This window comes from Monodelphis domestica, chromosome 2, assembly GCF_027887165.1.
Source record: "Monodelphis domestica isolate mMonDom1 chromosome 2, mMonDom1.pri, whole genome shotgun sequence".
NCBI lineage: Eukaryota > Metazoa > Chordata > Mammalia > Didelphimorphia > Didelphidae > Monodelphis > Monodelphis domestica.
The window spans coordinates 399,457,628-399,477,989 of NC_077228.1; the positions used below are offsets into that span (position 1 = coordinate 399,457,628).

Genomic DNA, 20,362 nt, shown 5'->3' on the forward strand with positions numbered 1-20,362 from the left:
TTTAGTAATTTATTTAGAAACATATTTCAATGTCTTCATCCCAGGACCACCATTGACAAAAACTTTGAACAAATTACCTTTAAGCATTTCTTAATTTCTCTGCTCCTCAGTCTCTTTGTCTGTAAAAAGGAGCATTTTGATTGGATAACCCAGTTACCTGCTGATTTTCAATTTATAATTCCATGAACTCAAGGATTTAATTGTCTCATCTATAAAATGAATGGCTTTGAGATTATCTAAAAGAGTTGTGTCAAACACAGGCTTGTGACAAATAACTATTATAGTTGCTTTTAACATCAAATGCCCTGAGGCAGTTAGAAAAAGAAACCCAAACTTTGGTGAGGGTTATAAAAATAGTTTCTACTGTGACCATTGTGCTCTATAATTTTTAGCCTCCTCTTAGGTATGTGACATTACCACTGATGGTTACTAAAGAACTGGGTCTCATTTTTCAATACCATTGAATAATTTCTATAAAGCCTATTTAATAAGACAAGCAGGGATAATTCCATATCCTTGGGGTGATTCATGGGCCTCAGAAAGACCTATCCACCAAAAATTCCTCTGACCTCAAATCTACACTATTAGAGTGACTAATAAATGATAAGATACAGAAGTATGTGATGAGGAACACATTGTTTCTGGAGGGAACTTAAATGAGTACTGTGTGCTGTACTAATGTGCCACAGCAGGAGAATGTGGCCATTGATATCCAGAACTCTGAAGATCTATGTCTAAATTTCATTTGGTAAGGAAGGGGAAGTATGATAAAAGTGGAAAAGAGAGTATGGAAGCAGCAAGTCCTGGGTGGTAGAAAGAGAATGATAGCCAAGGGCTGCTGGCTGTCCCAGAGTGATGGGATGAAATTAGAAGCCATTAAAGAGATACTTGACCTCCTTCACAATTCTGTCTAAAGGTCCTAGTCACTGGAAAGAGAAAACTAAAAGGGGCATTTAATACAAGGAATATTAGTGAGAATGGAACATGTCATGAATACTGTTTGAGAGATACTCTCCAGGAATTCATTTTTTTTTCTAAGAACTGCGCTGTCATTCTTTAAACAATTCAGGATTCATTTACTGAGAGCCTAGAATGCCCAGATCTTTTTTGTTTCTTAGAACTATTGATAGTTCTCTGAGGTCATGTTACTCTACTGCTATACTGACCAAACTAAAGAGTTTTAGGAGACTTCTAGAAAGAAACTAGCTAGAAGTATTTTAACGATTTTTTTGTTCAGATGGAAAGGTTTTACTGATTTTCTTGCCTTCACAAATTGCTTATTTTTCTCCAGAAAATCCTTTACTTGGTTTAATTTATTACTAACAAACTAAGAAAAACACATCAGTAGTTAACTTGGCCTTATAGAATGAACAGCATCAAACTGTGAAATCTGAGAGCAGAATTTTTAAAATTAATTTTTGGGGAGAGGGATGAGAGGTTGGTCTAGATCTGTGATACTATTTATATAAGGGAATTCCCAGTAGAAAAACTTTTTTTTCCAGAGAAACATGCCAACAATTCTGCTGAAATTTATAGTCCCAGAGTATTGCCTGTGTGGTATTGAGAAGTTAAGGGACTTACCTATAGTCACATAGATAGTAAAGGCCAGAAGGAAGACTTAAGTGGAGATCTTTTTGAATACAAAGACAGTTTCCTATTTACTATACTGCATGTTCTCTCAACTGATTTTTTTTTACTTTTAATAAAAATGACAAGTCAATCATTTGCTCGAACAATAAAAATCACAAGAACAAAGTAAATGGAGACTGATAACACATCTTCAGTCTTGAATCTTTAGAAGTTGTAATGAGTATAAATGAGTCAAGGAATAGGTGATTCCAAGCTAGAAGGTGTCATTGACTTGTTCATTGCCATCATTTAATATTCCAAGACAGGATCATATATCATACTTCAGTATTGGAAAGACCATTCACCGTATATGCAAAACCAAAGTACAGACAGTCAAGATAAAAATATTTTAATAAAGTGGATTCTGTTCAAAACCTATTGAAGTCATGCCTTAAGAACTCTTTAGAAACAGATACTACATTGTCTCCAAAAGTGCATGAGGAGTTTTGAGAAACTAAATAAAGTATAACTTAGAAGTATTTTAGCGATTTTTTTGTTCATAAGAATTCATAAGAATGCTTAAAATAGTTTCAGTAAATACCCCAAATATATTTCAGTAAGGGAATAGTGAGTAAAAGTAATGAAAATAACAGCTATTCCCTTGTCCTAGTCATAAAATTTCATTTAAATAGCTCAATATAAGTCCATATTAGGAGGTAGTAACTCTGCAGAATTCTTTAGTTCTATGCATGTGATTTCTATAGCTATATCTCTGTGTAGTCTACTTTAAGGTTTGAACTCTTGTAATCTTATCATTTAGTGAAAATAATTCCAACAGGACAAGACAAGGTTTGGGAAATTATTGAGGAAGAATGACTTTAGGACATTGCCTGCAGTCTGATTTCAAAAAGGGGAGCATTTCAGTCCTGCTCAAATCAGGTTGACTTATAGTTTTTACGTGGTGGCAAAGACCTCTGCTATGTTGAAAAACAAAACAAAAGAGAAAAACAGTACTTCAAGTTGTGTAATAATTGGTTAAATAGTGCCTTTGATTTCCAGAGAGTGCTATATTTAGGCCACATAAGTATGGTTTGAGTGAAGATTCTGTTTCTGAAGAACGGTGTCCCAGTTCCTGAAGAGTTTTGTTTTAGTTTCATCTTCCTTTGGGCTTTATTGCTAATGAAATTCTTTAAGAGGGCAATTTAATAGTATAATTGGGTATCTTCTATTTATAGCATCAGTACTTACTGCAAAATTTCAAGGAACACTTTTTTCAAAATGAATAGACATATCCAGGCAACATTTAGGTCATTGGTATCATCTGAATGCAAGTTTCAGAGCATGGTTCTTTTTTACACAAATTTAATCCTATTAAGATGTGAATTAAAAGCCCCAGAATGGATAGGTATCACAATAGTCTTCGGGTATCATGCTCACAGCTGTGAAGGAATATGCTAGAACTGAATAGTCAAGGTAAGTCGTGCTTCCCATTCTTCTCTCTGAAACTACCTTCGATCCCCCTAGTGAGAGACAAGGAGAATAAAACATGTCTGTATTTATCTTTTGAATTTATGAGGCTCATATTTATTTGAAAAAAGAGTAAAATATGTGTTTCTTGAAATAAATAAATGCTGTCTCAGGTGTTTCAGTAAGCCCACATTCTATCTGGGCATAGCCCAATAGTCTGTGGAGAGATTCCAAAAGCAAGAGCTTATCAACAAGTATTAACCAAAAGTAATGGTTTCAATCATTTGAAAAATAAAACAAAAGCTAAAAACCTTTCTCTTTTAGGAACAAATGTTTTTACAGTATGACAGAGACCACTGGGAAACCCCTTATTTATTTGGGAATTGCCATTGTTTAGTAGCAACCTTGTTAGGACTATCTTAAAAATTAAACATGACCAATGTAATTACTTGGGCTAATGGAGAAGAGTTATAGATAATAAAAACAATTGATAATCCAAATATTCATTTACATTTGTTTGAAACACAGAGAGACACACAGCTCTCAGACATAAACACAAACACACAAGTATATATATTAGAAACTCACATACTCCCCTCTGTGTTGAATACTGTTCCCAATCCACTCCTTGGGTCCAACTATTGGCTGTGCAAAATTGTCTGGATGACAAGGGATAAGATGAACCAGTCATTGTATTTAATCTATCCTGATCATTTCATCAAGGATAGTGAAAAGTGATTATATGAATTTAGATTGCCTGTCTTTTCCAAAATGTTTGGCCAGGAGAAACTAATAGTTGATGAAAAGGTAGTAGGTAATTTTTTTTGGGAAATATTTCTATATCCCAGAAATGATTCATCTTCCAGTATGGATATTTTCTTTTATTTTGGGTCTACACCTGAGATTTCATCAGTGTAGGGAGCTTACTTCACCACTGGAGATCATCAACTTATCTATACCTTTTAGAATTTGAGAGTTGTCTGTATAGAGTGCATTACTGAAGTATCCCTTACATTTTTTTCAAGTTCCAAGAGTGTATAAGTATTCTACCATTCAATTTGGAAAAATCATCCAATACTAACACAAATATTACTAAAGGATAGGCATTTTTTTCCTGAGAAAAGTACAACATATTTAGAAAGCAATCACACATAAAAATGAAAAATATTTTTGTCAAGTGTATTGCTAATTCATTTCAAAAGCAGTTAAAACAAAAATGTCATGAAGTGAAGAAGGTTAACATCTAACTTATTGAGAAAAGGCATCTACATTATTAGATTCTCTAGGGTAGAACACAAGCAAGAAAAACAAACTGGTTGGGCTTTTGGGCATTCATTAATGTCACACAGTACTGATTTCCCAAACAAATGCACACTTTTATACCACAGACCATACTTCTCAAAGCTGTTCTGCTGTCCTCTCCTTCCTGACCAGCTCCAAATGAAAAGATTCACATATTTTGAGAGTCAAATATCATTTGAGTTTACATGATTTTTCTTTGAGGGAGAAAGCATTGTGTTATGATGAAGGATTACAATGCACTAAAAAGATGGAGGATGATGGTTCTGAAACCTGAATGGTACAATCTAAATCTATCAAGATCTCTGAAGGAGGCAGTTTAACATGTGTTAAATGCCATCAGTTCTACAGTTAAAAATTAAACCTCAATCCTTCACAATGCAACAGCCCTGAGCTTTTTAAGGCAAGCTGGGATTTAAGACCTAAATATTCTACCTCAAGGCCTACTCTAGTACATTTAATCTTTAATCTGGTTGCTGATTAACACAAAAAAAGGCTCTTTAAATACCTGTTGGGACAGGACTCCAGTCCTGTGAACCGAGTGACCTTTTGGCAGCAGAGGAAGTCTTTGATAAAAATTAATATTTGAGAAATAAATATAGTACAAAACTTGTCACAGAATCAAGTAAAAGGTCATAGTTACTTCTAAGAACTTCAGTCCTAATGTTTTAGACATCAGAGCACTTTGATTTTCTTCAGTCCTCTAAATGACATTTACATGCTCTCTAAATTCAGGTTGTCGCCATAGTTTACAAAACTGTAAAACTATAACTGATGTTACATTGGAACATAGATATTGAGTAACTTGTTTGCAGCAGAAAAAGAGCAAAGTCACCACAACTTAGGTGGGAATCAAAATATTATTCTTGTTTGACAATATAAAGTGTGAATTATTCTTTCATCCCAATAATTTTAGGGAAAGAGGTTGAAAAATGTAAAAACTGAAGGTGTATGTACACATTTTTTCACTGCCCTAAAAATGTCCATTAGTGTAGATAGCATGACTACACAAAAGCCTTATTAAAATGCATGTTCTTTCCCACTAATAGAATGTAAGCTCTTTGAGGGCAGGTACTATTTTGCTTTGGATTCCCAGTGCCTGGTACATAACAGAGGTTTAATAAACTTTTGTTGAGTTGAATTGAGCATTATTCATTGGAGGGAAGAATTCAGTACAAAGCAGGTCTATTTCATGGCACCTCATGGGGGAAAGGAGGGAGGGTTGTTTACTAAAATACCAAAAGAACTTCCTTAAAATCTAGTTGCCCGAATGACAGTGAGGGATCAAGTTAAAGCCACCTCCTGTACCAAGCAATGCAGAAAAGTATCTGGATATTTTAGGCAGGGCTGTTTGCCAGAGGAAGCTACTTTGGTACAAATTATGCAATTTTTCATTACAAAAGGGGAAAAAAATCAGCCCTACTATTGGTGTTTTCTCATTATAAAGTTTAAGAAGTGCTATAAGAATACTATCAAAGATCACTAAGCTTGAGATGATACATATTTTGCAATGCATGTTGCTGCAGTTGGGGTATTAGAACGCCTTTTTCTCTGTACCCCAAACACCATAGCGGAATACCTAAGCATTCTTACCTAAGTAAGAGATAAACAAAGTATAAATATCAGTACTGTATATTTTCAAACTTTTAAAATAATCCCAAAGAATACATAGGTATACAGGTGATAACTAACTGTAAGGTCAACACTAGCACTTAAGTTTGACTCACCTAAATACATACCAGGATACTTCCTATTCAACACATGCACCTATAGACACGCTGTCATGCATACAAGTCCTCCTGCTGCTAGCAGGAACAATAGAATATACAAAATTGTACACCATTTAAACAGAAATCTAATTGGCAAATCGATGAGGATGACATTTAAAAACAAGGCTGTGCTGTGCTATTAAACAAAGAAACAAAATACAAGAAGATGGTTCATCCGTCCATTAAAAACACTGAAGACTGATGGAAAGTTGAGATTGTTAACCGCTTGTTCAGTATATCAAGAGATGGAATTATTAATCTCAAAGGATATAGAACAGGACACAACTGGCCATCAACACACAGAATGCTCTGCTTAGAAAGTAGGTCTAGAGCTTTTGCCACAGGTCCTATCCAATCCCATTTCAGGAGACTCAGAAAACTGCCGTCTTTGATTGCAGAGGACTAGAAAAGCTGTGAACAGTCTTCTTCAAGATCGGGGGTGCAGATGGGGATCTGGGAGCCCATCGGGAAGGTGGGCGGCGATTTGCTGGCCGGGCGGGCCGAGAAAACCTTGTCCCATTGGATAATTTCTCTGCCACGGACTCCTAGAACACAGATAGAGCCATTCACTTGGGGAAGTGCCTGCCGGTACTGAAAAGTAACATTTCAAATGGTGAGTTTGGGCACAGTTTTCTCAATACTAAAAAGACTCACATTTGTGTGGCATTAACTCGTACTTTTGGAGATGTCTCTTGGTGGCCATTTTCATGTCATCTCTCTCTCTATATGATATAGGTGACAAAACCTTCACATTGTCAAGATTTGGGCTAGAAAATTTTCTCCTTGTCACCATTTTGAATCTACATTTCAGAGTGGTTGTTTTTAAATTGCTCACCTCTGGGGTGATTGGGAAACCTTGAACCCCCTTCAGTGAAAACTTCAAATGTTTGTGTTCTCTGGAAAACCACAAATGTTACAATCTAGAAAGAAGTGGTTTCCATTTGTGAAGGTGTTTGGAGTTAGGGCTTACTGGAAGAAAAAACTGAAACAAGAAAAAGTTGGGGATCCTAGGCTAGAGGCAAAGATGGGGTAATTAGTCTAGGAGAGGGAACTCCTGGGTTTAGACATTCCCTCTATCAGTGCAGGTCAACACTAGTAACTTTTCAGAGTATTAGAACGTTGCTTAGAGAATTAGAAATGGGAAGTGAAAGCTTCCTGTTTGCATTTCATTGAAATCCTTAATGTTTTGGTTATACCAAGGGTCCCCAATTCTAATATGTCTTATCGGCACAGTGCCTGCAACCATTAAGCACTTAATATGCTTTTTTAGTAAGTTTTCTATGTTTATTTCTGCAATTTATTATTATTATTATTTTTTTATCAATCATACATAATACATTTCCACATAAGTTTTTGGAAGTATATGATCCATATTGCCTACCTTCCTCCCCTCTATCCCCTCCCTCAGAGCTGGCAAGCAATTCAATCATGTATTATCATACAAAACATTAATATATGCTGATTCACCAACTTTGCATCCCTTCTCTGCATCCAGAGTATCTCTTCCTTTTTGGGTTTCAATTTATTTCTTAAAAAGACTTTCTCGTGTATAGGATGATTACAGTTAACCAGGAGAGCTATGTTCTTTGTGGACTATGCAACAACTTCTTCCCATGAACAACAACAACAAAAAAAGAGGATCATAGAGAAGAAACTCTCATCTGCCATCATCTGCCCTTTTCTAATTTACTGGCTTACTGTGAAATATGTAGAAATGGGAATTGTAAGTATGTAGAATTTTTTAGACCCGCATACCATTCCCCTACTCTTAAAAATGTGAAAAGTTTTCCTTGATTTATCAAAATGAAAAAATAGGAAAAACATTAAAATAAAAGACTTTAATTGGTGTCATGCCCCACTTAGGCAGTCTGGTGAAACCTATGGATCTCTTCTCAGGATAACTTTTGAAATGTATGAAATAAAATGAAAAGAATTACAAAGGAAGCCAATTACATTGAAATAGAATTATAAATTTTTTTAGAGTTCAGAGACTCCAAATTAAGAATTCATTCATTAATTCTCCTTTGTACTTTTAGACAAAATTCTAATTTCTAATCAAAAGGGTGAAATTTCTTGTTCATACTGTGATTTGCAAAGTACAAAAGAGATGGGATAAGGAAGTTTAATTAAGTCATGTGTAAGATCCCTTCCAGTTTAAGCCATTTTGATAATTTAATGATGAATTTTTCACTCCAACAAAATGAGTGAAAACTATGCAATATCTCCTTGCTTTGTATAACATCAGATTTTTTTGTATAACATCACAAGAAATATAGTAAGCCTTTTCATGAACCAACAAATATAAATAAAACCTTTTTCTAGGTAAACTCAGACATAATAGGCAAAAGAGTCTTGCCTAGTCCTTTGCTTCAACATTCAACATCTCTGGTACTGGTACTAAAAACATCTTATCTGTGATGATAGGTTTTTAAAACCACTAGGCTGAAAAAAGAAAAAGACTCATTTTTTTAAACCTTACCTTCTGTCTTAGAACTGATAAGTTGGTATAGATTCTAAGGCAGAAGAGCGGTAAGGGCTAGGCAATTGGGGTTAAATGACTTACCCAGGGTCACACAGCTAGACAGTGTTGGAGGCCAGATTTAAACCTAGGACTTCCCATATCCAGGTCTGGCTCTCTATCCACTGCAGCTCTAATTCTTTTTAAAAGACAGTCATGGAATCTCATCCATATTGTTGCCTAAAATAGTTTGCAGTGCTCTAATCATATCATCAAGTCAATTTCTATGTTTATCTTTGTTTCTATATATGAGATGCTCATTGATATCAAAGAACCAATCTGTACAGATATGTCCCTTGATGATATTCATTTCATTAATCATATAAAGAAATCAATAAAGCTGATGCTGGGAAGAAATTATAATCACATAAAACATTTAAAAAATCTTTTTGGTAAGATTTTTGCTCTCATCAGCTCGTTCCTAGACTTGCAATATTTTTCTGGTCAGTCTCCCTGCCTTAAGTCTCTCTTGACTCAGATGAATCCTCTGCTCAGCTGTCAAATGGTTCTTCCTTAAGGGCAGTTCCAGCATATCACCCTCACCCTCACCCCCCCCCCCCAGATTCAAAGCTAAAATCCTCTCGGTTTAAAGCCCTTCATAGCCTGGACTCTTTCTATCCTTCCAGTCTCACATCTTATTTTGCCCCCAAATATCCTGCAGTCCAGTAGCACTGGCCTCCCTTCTGTTCCTCATCCACCATGTTTCTCCCAGTTCACTATATTTCCACTGACTGTTCCCCCAAGCTTGGAAGGCTCCCCCTCCTCAAATCCTGCACCAGCTTCCCTGGCTTCCTTTCAGTCTCAGCTAAAGCCTCACCTTCTACAAGAAGCCTTTTGCAGAGGTCAGCCTTAAACCTGAGTATTTTGAATTTCAAAGCCAACTTTCACTATACTATATGCCTATTTTATGATATTTGAATGATCTTATGAGAATTTAAGAGCTCACTTATCCTTATTAATGCTATTTTATTGGCCCAAGTATAATAAAATTCAATCTTCACTCCCAAACTGCTCTAAGGCATCATCACATCAGAGTTAATTCTGGGCTCTTGATGGCTATGTCAGTTGATTACAATTCCAAGCAATGGTCACCAAAGTGGAAAGGTTGGTAAGATGGGCTGGTGATGAATTATAGATTTCCCGAGGACCAGCATAGCCAAAATGAGGAGAGGCTTAGCAAAGGGTTGACTGCAAAATGCTGAATATTTTTTATCTTTATTTTTTTTTAATTTTCTCAATACACAAAGACAGTCTTTAAAGGCAGAGAGTGTATGTGATCTGTGTGAGTGAAGGGACTGGAGTAAGTTGGTGAAATTATAGATTCTTGAAGTACTAAAGTTGAAACTTTTAAAGTTAAAAGTTGGCTACAGGCCCAAGTCTCCAAAGGTTTAATTCACTTAGAAACTGGCATAATATCAGTCACTTATACTAATGGATAATTGACCAATTTAATCCTTACCTGTTGCTAAATTCTGATGCAGCTCCACACAAAAATGCAGTATCTCCTCTTACCTCTGTTAATTTTTTCCTCTCTATTCCTTGCTTGCTTTGCTGCCCCACAGACATGACTGACTTCATCTGAAGCTCTTGCTTTTCTTCTTCTGGTTGAAACATTTCAAAGCATTGATTAAAGATGTCCTTGTCACTCTTGATGACATTGACATTACAATCCAATTTGGTCCATTGATCTTGGCAGCATTTAGAGTTTTGTGACAAAGGCCCTGTCGATTTTTCATAGTTTTTCAACAACTTTTCAACAACTCCATAGTTTGACTTAGGATCAGCTGATCGTGGACGACCTAACAAATTACTTGGTCTCCAGTTATGTTCATGAAGCATGAGATGATAATTGCTAACATTAGGATTTTCCAGGGTTTGCTTAACTTGTCCTCCCGTGATTTTCTGGTCAAAACTATTTGCCCTCCTCTCTTTGGGCACCAAAGGACTTTTGTTCCTAATGCAATACAAATTGTCATTTTCTTTTGAGTGAATTACACATGTACATAATAGACCACAGGGCATAGTTTCTTTGGATGAATTTAAGTGCTGCTGAATATTCTGTGCTGAACTGCAGCATCTGTCTGTCCGAAATACAGTTCTGTTAAATTCATCTGTCTTTGCTGCCAATTTTTCATTCTTTGAAATCTTTTCGAAGTTGCAATCAGCCTCTGTGAGTGGGTCACTGTTAGGCTTCAAAGAGAAACTCAGGTCATCACTTACATGAAAAAGAGAATCAGATCTAACTTGGTGGCTTTGGCTCAACTTTTCACATGGAAGCTTATCAGGATTAGGGCAAGTATTTGGGAAACAAAATGTTGAGGGCACACTCTTTGAACCTGTTTCAAGACTGTTTATATGATGGGACCATATATTGGTCTCAGAGTCCTTATTACATTGATTTTCACTATCTGTTTTGCCATTTGGCACAGACGTGGCAAAAATAACATCATCTTTCAAAGCCTTCCAGGTATATGGGCAGGGCACAATTGCTTTGTACTGCTTTGCAAGGAAGTTATTACTACAATTCCTTTCACCTTTGCAGTCTTGTGTCTCCCAGATGTTGTCTAAATTTTCCTTTGGACCATCAAGGAATAGGAGATCTTCAGAATATGAACTTTGCAAATTTCGAGAAGAGCTTCTTGGAGGAGGAATTGGTGGAATTTCATTTCTTTGCAAAGGAAGTATATGTTGTATACCATTCTCAACAGAGTTGTTATGGGGCATATCATCAAAATGGATTAGCTTCTCTTTATTTATTGTTTTTTCTATATCAAAACTGATTAAATCAGCTTGGGGGCCATTGCTGTTCATGTGATTCATGTCAGGATTATCCATGCTTTTTGTTTCCTCAGGAAAGGGAGTTGACTTCATTCTGCATAAAAATAATATAGAATAATTTAGTGATAGTTGTTTAAGAGAAGTCCTCTAGAGAAATAATAAATTGACTCTCAGGTGACTCAGTAAAGAAGAGACACAACATGTTGCTCAAGCACTGTTTTGTGGAATAATTTTCCTGTTCATGAACCTTCACGGGTTTTTCATTCCATCAAGCTCAAAATTCCTTCACCTAGTCTAACATTCAAAATCTGGATCTCTTCAATTTCATGTCTCTTTTTCCCTAGAAGAATCTTCTGATATAATCATGTCTCACTAGGCATTGTCTAGTGCCCAGGTCTTACTTAATGTTAGCTCCATATTGTCACTCAAGCATCCATTTCTTTGAATGACCTTCAATGTCTTCCCTACCACTCTTACACCTTCTCATCTTCTAAGAAGCAGAATAAGATTTACTACTTCTCTGATCCTTTCTGGACCACCTCAGCCCATGATGACCTCTTCTGAACAATTATCTTATACCATCCATTTAGATACACATAGCCTTATACTGGTATCATTGTGCATATTTCTTGTCTCCCAAACAAGACTATGAACTCCTTTAATGAAGGTGTTATATTTTGTTCTTTGAAGTCTCCATATTATTGTGCACAGGAGTTTTTTGGAAAATCTGTTCATTAAGTTATGGATTAAATTTCACTGAGGCTTAGTCTATATTTTATTAGAGATGGTATTAGAATGCATGTAAGCATGATTATTGCCTTAATATGGGAAAGTCATTGACCTGCAAGAAACAGAGCAAAATATGAGCTTCAAAGTATCTGTTTTTCTCTGTTTATTCCCATGGCAATGTGGACCATATTCCATATAAAATATTCCAGATTTGTTGTCAATTAATTATTCTTGATCTGGTTCCCAAATTGCCTTATCTTACCTATCAGGAGTTTTAACCCTTTTTTGGTGTCATAGATCACTTTAGTAGTCTAATGGTGCCTAGGAATTCCCTTTAAGAATAATGTTTTTAAGTGCCTCAAGTAAAATTCCTAGAATTACAAAATATTATATTGAAATATGGTTATCCAAATATTAAAAAAGAGTTCAAATTCAAACCTTGAAATTTAACCATGGACCCCAGGTTAGGAAACCTGTTTTATGTTCTTTCCAGTTTTATATTCTCATATTAGATAACCAATAAGAAATTTGAAGTGAAAATGGACTAAAAATCTAGCAGGTTTGAGGAATATTTACTTTATGGAGATCCAGCTTTAATATTTACTTCTGTACTTCCTACGCCCAACATTTTTTTGAAAAAATGAAACACCAGAATACATTAAAGTATTAGGCTTTAATTCTGTCAACAAGAGGAAATTAGGCCTTAAAGCCAGTAAAATGAAAATATCAAACCTCAAGTGGGGAGTAAGAAACATGGGAATGAACAGAGACACTGTAGGGACCCAAAATAATAAGTGTTCAGTTTTAAAGCTCTGTGTATGTAGTGAACCATTTCACATCTCTATATAACTCAATTCCCTCTTCTCTTTTCCTCTTGCTGTTTCTCCACTCACTAGTACAAATATCTGAATCAATCTTGTTAATTTCATGTCTTCTATGTTTTTATAAAATCAAATTAATTTACTGTTCAGCTTGAATTTCAATTTTCTCTCATTAGGTTTGATGACAGAAACTATGGGAATAAGTTGATATCAAGGCTCAGCAGCAGTGGAGGAGGCTGGCTGGCTTCAAGAACTGTGTGGGAGAAATGGTTTATAGGGCTGAAAAGGAAATTTTGTTCAAGTAAGATATAAGACAAAGTGAGAAGTTTTTTATAAAAAAGTTATCTATAAAAAGAGCCCCTGCACATTACATCTGTGAGAATTTTAAAAAATCAATCTTGTGAGTTGAACCTGCACCCATTTCTATAGAATTCCCTTGAGTTTGTCTTAAATACTTAAATTTTCACTTGTTTGAAAGGACTATAGATATGATGTCTAGTTTTTACTGTATTAATTTGTACTGTACTAATCAATGTCTTTTAAACATGAGCTATCATAACAAAAGAACATTTTGATTTGATTGAAATATAACACTAACAGTTGTACAAAAATAATTTAATCAGACTATTTCAACATAAAAGTTCCCCAACAAATTATAGTATTTGGGATAGTATTTTGGTATGCTAGAAGAAGCATTAGTTCTGTGATCAGAAGATAAGTTCAAATCCTGCCTCTGCTACTTGCTACCTTTGTGACCTAGAGCAATTCATTTAGTGAGTCTTAGATTCTTTATCTGTATGAGGGATTGGACTGGATAACATTTAACATCCTTTCCAGCTTTGAATCTATGGCCCAATCATCTTATAAATAATTTTGTAAATAAACACTCAAAAATGAAAAAATTTTAAATAGTAAAAATGTATTAGTTATTAGAAGGCAGAAAATATATAATCAATATTTGTATAACTTTCCCCTTTGGAAAAGCTGCTGTTCAAATAAAAGACAGTAGTATAGTAATAATCAAATTAATATTCTAATGACTTTAATTTAATTTGTAGACACTTTCAAATTCCAGATAGGGTCATTTTACTGAAAAGTATTATTATTCCTCAACATGAAAGAACCATAAATGTACCAGCCTACCTTCCGTGGTTAGTTCTTTTTCGAATTTCCTCTTGAAAGCTGCATAATTCTTCACTAACTTTAGCAAGTTCCTCAAGAGCCTTTACACATATAAATAATATTGTATTAGCATCTTGAAATGTAAATATTTCTTATCTACTTTATGCCTACTTGTGCTTTACTTACTGTATTGAGAGCATTAGTACAGCTTTTCTTTTCTTCTTCAGAAATCTTCAAGTCAGATCTGCCCTCACATTTCTTTTGGTTCTCTGTGACAAGAGTGTCCATTAACACTGCTTTGGATTTCCTCATTTCTGTTTGTTCTCCACTTAATTGACTTTTTTCCTCAAGGAAGCCGCCTCCTTTCATACTTTCTGGACTTAGACTTACAGTACAAAGTCCATCACTCAGCACTGCAGTGTCACGTTGTCCTGAATTTGGGGAATGTGGCAAAAATGGCACCATTTTACTTTGAACATTCGTATCATGTTCAATGGTTTTGGAACATCCATTCTTTTTGCTCTCCCTCCTGAGTTTTACTTCCTGGCAAAGCTAGAAAGACAATAAAAATATCAGTTTTCAACTGGGGGCAAGTATTGGGAGTCTCTCCTTATTGCATTAATTTGTATTTTATTATTAATGAACTTCCTGGGTTTTTATGCTACATTATTATATCTGAAGAACTCAAAGCCATTTGTTGATCCTTACAGGAACTGTTTTATGATAGCTAAGTAATGGTCAAGTCTTGGTTCTGTCATCCCCTAGGCTTGTGACCTTGGTCAAAGATGTAACTTCTCTACCCTATAAAATGGGGGGAAATGCCCTACATATCTCACAGTTATAATATGAGTAAAATGTTACACTAAAAGTTATTTTATTGCTATCATTACCTTATTTATCCAGCTTTTGAGAAATTTAGGTTTGACATAAGGAAAAACTTCCAAACAATTAGAGTTATTTGAAAGTGAAACAAGCTGCTTTGGGAGGGAATGGGCTTTCTGCACTTTAAGCAAAGACTGAATTGTCAGGTAACCCTTTGGCATATTCCCTGGAATAAATGATAAGTCTGATGATGCCATTAGGTATCCAAGATCATGAAATTATAGAAGCAGCATCTTAGTTCCAAGCACCCTTATATGCCCAGCTGACCTATCTATTTGTCATACTTATCTCTTCTAATTCTGAATTTCTTAAATTCTGATTTTGGGGTCCAGATTTTTTATTTTATTAACTGTTCCAATATAGAAGAGGTTTCTGAGAAATGATAATTACAAAATAATAATGGCATATGAGCAAATGATCATTATAATACAACTAGTAATAATAATAATAATAATGATATTTACCTTTTATACAGTGTTATAAAGTTACATTATTTAAAGTACATTCTTGCTTCATAACCAACCTGTGAGTTGGATAGTTGAGACTTAGAGAGAGATTTTGAGTCACTAAAGGTCACACAAATAATAAATGAGGGAACCATGATCCCACTCATGACTCCCACTTGTAAGCAAGAGTGGTGCTCTTACCACAATATCATGCAGCCTCCTGATGTCTTGGGGAAGAGCCTCAGTATTAGCCCTTCAGTCTATCCAATATATTATTTATCAGGATTGTGCTTGCTCCCAGACCTTTGCTTAGGAAAAGTAAGATGAAGGCACCAGAAGGAGAATGGAAGGACTCAGCCCAAACATGGTTTCAATACCATGACTGTATTGCCTTACAGTATGATACAGAAGTCTTTTGCTCAAGTTATGCTAAAAGGCTACAACCCATCATTCCCTAATGATCTGTATCTGACTTTAGAATAACAGTATGATATAAATGAGTAAATTTATGGTTTTATCTAAATAGAGATTAGCTTAAAACAAATGGTGGGATTACAAAATCAGTTTTTATTTTATTAAGTCTGATGATACCATTCAGTATCCAGGATCACAAAACTATAAAGGTAGTGCCTTAATTCCACACACCCTTACATGTCATGCTGACTAATATTTATTTGTCAAACTTATTCCAACTAAGGAATTATGTACTTTCAATCTTTTAGGAAGGGTAGCAAATATTTTAAATATTCATAATTAACTATGCTTGTGGAATAATAAGTGTTACCCAAACCATTTATTTTCTCAATCTCAAACTTTAAATTGACAAGATTTCTTTCTTTGTCTTATAAATATATTTTTTTCCAACAACAGAATCAAAGACTTAGTTCCTTTGTCTCTTTCTAAAAAGAAAGTAGACAGAGCAGTGCTATCTTCTCTTTGGGTGAAATATTATTTCATAGAAGTGGAAAATCCTATTAAAGGGCTTAAGAAGGAGTCTTAATGTGTGTTCTGATAATGTGCTTTAAAATATTTTTATAACTATATTTCAATATAATTGGTCTCGTTTTTTAATCCTAAGTATTTTATTTTATGAATTTAAAAGAATGATTCCAAAAATTCTATAGGCTACACTAGCCTACCAAAGATGTCCAGGACACAAAAAATGTTAAGGATCTTTGGGCTATAGTAGCAGTTCTTCATGTGTGGTCTACAGTCCCCTATGAGTCCCTGAGACACTTTTAGGGGATCCATGCGGTCAAAACTACTTTCATAATGCTAAATATTATTTGCCTATTAAAATACCATTACCTTTTCTAACTACTTATCTGTCTGATTCTGGATTTTCTTCATGTACCTCAACTAAAACAATATCTCATAAGAGATTGAATGCAGAAACAGATGAGAGAATTCAGTTATGTTCGAAGTAAAATATTAAAGAAATTGACAAAAATATATAAAATGACTAACCACACTAAATTTTTTTTGTTTTGGAAATAGTTGTTTTTTATAAAAAATTTGTCAGCATTTAATGGTTTTATTGTTATTTTAATTGAATAAATTTTTAATTATCAATTTTAATTTTTAATTCAGTAAATATTGATAGATACTACCCAAATAAACAAAAATTCTTTAAGGTTCTCAATCACTTCTATGAAAGTAAAGTGTTACTCTGATCAAAAAGGTTGGCCAGCACAAAACTGACCAGATGAACTCATAACATAATTAACTGGACCTACTACAGTACTACCCCCACCCCAAAACTGAAGACTATTTAAGCTAAATGGCAAAACAAATAAACTAATGACATCAAATAATTGGGTTGATGATTTTGTGGATGGTGTTCCTCCTTTCTTACCCTTTCACTGGATGGTTTGATGAGCTGATGTTTGTGTTTATATAAAGGCTATTTTAACTTTTAGTTGTGATTTGATCCAGGAACTCTATGTCAATGCACCAAAAAATCTATGAGCAGAGGAGGGGAAGGAGAAAGACACTCTTAGAACTATATTGGGGACTGGAAAAAATCATGCTGTACCCTTTGAAGTCCTAAGCCTGGTCTACATACACAGCTGTAGGTAGGAGCAACATTGGCATTCAGTGGTTCCTTACAATTTCCCAAATTAACTTATGTTTTAATATTAGGAATTATTAATTGCTTGATGAAATAAATTTTTTAAGGTTAAAGATAATCAGTAAATGCATTTTAAGAACCTGCTTACCTAAGTTGGAGATTCTGCTAACCTACTATCTTTGTAGGTATAAACATATACATAAAAATAAATAATATAAATATTGTCTAAAGAAAGCAAATTAAGATTAATTATTTTCTGATGGGGAACTTACATATTCACATATATCCACAAGTCAAAATACTAAAGTTGTCATGTGACAGCCATGTCACACATGAAAGAATAAGCAATAGGTAATAAGAAATAAAATTACTATTTGTGTCAAGGTTGTGGTATGCCATTTATCATAATACTTTTTCTATAGAATGTCACCAATAAATAGAGCAGAGACTGCCAAAATAAATCTCATAGCTGATGTCATTTGCTGTTTGATGCATGACACTTCTATTTTCCTGGCCTATATACCATATAATTTCTTTGGGGAGATAAAATTCATATATTATCTCCAGGTCAGAAAGAAAAATTTTCTAACACCCATTGGAATTTTATTAAATAACACTTATCCAATTAAATCTTACCTTCATACATCTTCCCTACATGTCCTTGGTATTGGAAATTCACATATATCATTTCATATCTATAGTCTCTTTAGCAACAGTACATTATACCAATAATTAAAGAATTTGTTCTTAATATATATTAGAGTATTATTTTAAAAATTTCTGTTCAGGAGGATAAAATAAGAGAATTTTTTCTCCACTCATTGCCATTCAATGAGATTATGCCTCTTTTGCTCATCTAGAGAAATTTCATTACAGCAGAAGCCTAATGACTGAAGAGGGAAAATAGAAAGAATGAAATCTGTAAATGTAAAGATACGCATAAATGAAGGAGGATTATTTTATTCTTGGGATCCATAAGATTTTCACAATAAACCATCTCTTACCTCTTCTATCTTCTTTTGCATAACTTTCCATTGGCTTTCCCATTCCTTCCTTTCATTGTCAAATTGGTCCAGTAATTCCATCCTTTCCTTAATCCAATTTGTCTCTGTAGTCTCCCATTGCTTTTGAAGGTCCATGGCAACAGAGTAAGAGCCAGTGAAGAGGTATTGTTTTGAATTTTTTTAATTCTTCTTTGTTTCTCCTTACTGATTCTTGTTGTCTGGGAGTTGTTTGTCTGAACCAATTGCTCTTGCCTTTGTGTCTAGCTTTTAAAATAGATCATAGTATAAATAACAAGATAGTTCCAAATCTTCATGTTTTCTAGAGATAATGTCAACAATCAATGAAAAATAAATAAACTATAAGAAAATTGGATGGGAAAGAAGAAAAGTAGAATGATAGCAATCTGCCTAAGAAAGGGAAACTAACATAGTCTGGAAACAAATCCAAAACTTTGTTCTCTGACAAGACAGAAAATTATATTAAGCAAAATAGTTCAAATGCTTGAGTGTGATGCATTTGTATGTTGGTTTTTTTTTTAACTTGACAAAGTGATTCCTAGAGAGAGATTCTTGCATGAATACTCATGATTAAGTTCAGCAGAATCAAAATACCTAAAGGAAACTAAAACTAAGATTTTGGTTCTCTGATCATAGTAGAGTATAATGTAATTGGGCCAGTTTTTGTAATTTGTCTTATTTTTCCTAAACAGCTCTGTGACTCATCTGTAGCCAAACTACATCTTTGCTGCTATTAGTCAGAGACTCAAGCTGTGTCAATATGAAGTTACAAGGATCAAATAAAGACCAGAAATTCTAAGTCAACTAGGTCAAATTTTTAAAAAGAATGATAATTGAAAAAAATTAATAGTAATTTTATTTAAATTGTGCCTAAATATATTAAAAAGATCTGAAGACCCTCAATATAAAATTTATACCTACATATTATCCCTTCCATAAACTATATGTGTGACCTATCTAGATAGTTGAAATTTAAGATGTTTAAAGAAACATTTACTCAAGTCTAGGAAAAACAAGGGTTGGACTAAGCTGTTACTAAAAGTTAAAAATTACTCAGTAAGTCTCCTAATTGTCTTTTAATAACAAGAAACAGTAATTAGTGTTTACATTTAGCTATATTAACCTTTTTTTAAGAATAAAGACATATTCAGTTCTCTATCTCTACCTCTCTCTCAATTAGCAATTTCTCCATTCAAGAAATTGTATTATATGCCAATCTGTACAATATGCTTAGCTAGGTGTTGGGAACAATGGAAAGATAAGTGAGTTATGGGCCTTTTATCTTTTTTATTTTGTATATGGCATAAAATCCTGATTGTTGGCTTCTACTTCATTTCACAAAATAGGCTAAATTGGCAGGAATGGTTGTCTTGGGCCTCCTGTTTGTCAACAACTGCTTTTCTTGAGACATTGTTCAAGCCTGTAACACTGGGATATAACTCCTTCCTGGAAGAGTTGGAGTACTTCTGACATTCGACCATGTTCCAGGTATCATCTGATATCTTAACCCAATGGCATCAATAGCCAATATTTAGCCTTTGGAGACATTGCTTAAATGAGTTGTAAAAACAAGTAGCAGCATTCATTCAGCCTAGGAATATTCAATGCACATCACTAGGTACAAGACATCCCTTCAGCAACTGGAACTTCAACCAGATTAAGTGCATTACCCATGGTGGCAAAGCTGGGAAGTGTCTGATATAGAATTGAAACCAGGTTTTGACTCCAAATCTAGCAGTTTATTTCTGTTGAGGGTACACTTATCTAGGTTCATAACTTCATTCTCCATTTTTCTTCTCCCTTATTTCCCAGAATTTATCTTTTGTCAAATCCTGTGGCTTCTAGCTCTACTTCTTTTGTTTCCATTCT

General features: G+C 34.4%; 2 protein-coding genes across 5 annotated transcripts in view; both read right to left on the reverse strand.

The window, feature by feature from the left end:
- Positions 1-1,958: 1,958 nt before the first annotated feature.
- Positions 1,959-18,619, reverse strand: KIAA0408 (KIAA0408 ortholog). Of its 4 annotated transcripts, none has more exons than XM_056818743.1 (5): positions 18,476-18,619; positions 14,259-14,624; positions 14,094-14,173; positions 10,135-11,494; positions 1,959-6,649 (listed from the first exon to the last, which is right to left on the reverse strand). In XM_056818743.1, the coding sequence occupies exons 1-5, from the start codon at positions 18,608-18,610 to the stop codon at positions 6,476-6,478; spliced, it is 2,115 nt and encodes a 704-aa protein (XP_056674721.1). In that variant the 5' UTR covers positions 18,611-18,619; the 3' UTR covers positions 1,959-6,475. The 4 variants fall into 4 exon arrangements, with proteins under 4 accessions (XP_056674721.1, XP_056674720.1, XP_056674722.1 ...); XM_056818742.1 differs by having other exon boundaries at positions 1,959-6,695; XM_056818744.1 differs by having other exon boundaries at positions 10,082-11,494.
- The window catches only part of SOGA3 (SOGA family member 3), a 68,012-nt gene continuing 66,260 nt past the window's right edge, over positions 18,611-20,362 (reverse strand). The window contains 1 exon segment of the mRNA XM_003340483.4: positions 18,611-18,739. The gene's annotated coding sequence lies outside the window, so the exon portion shown is untranslated.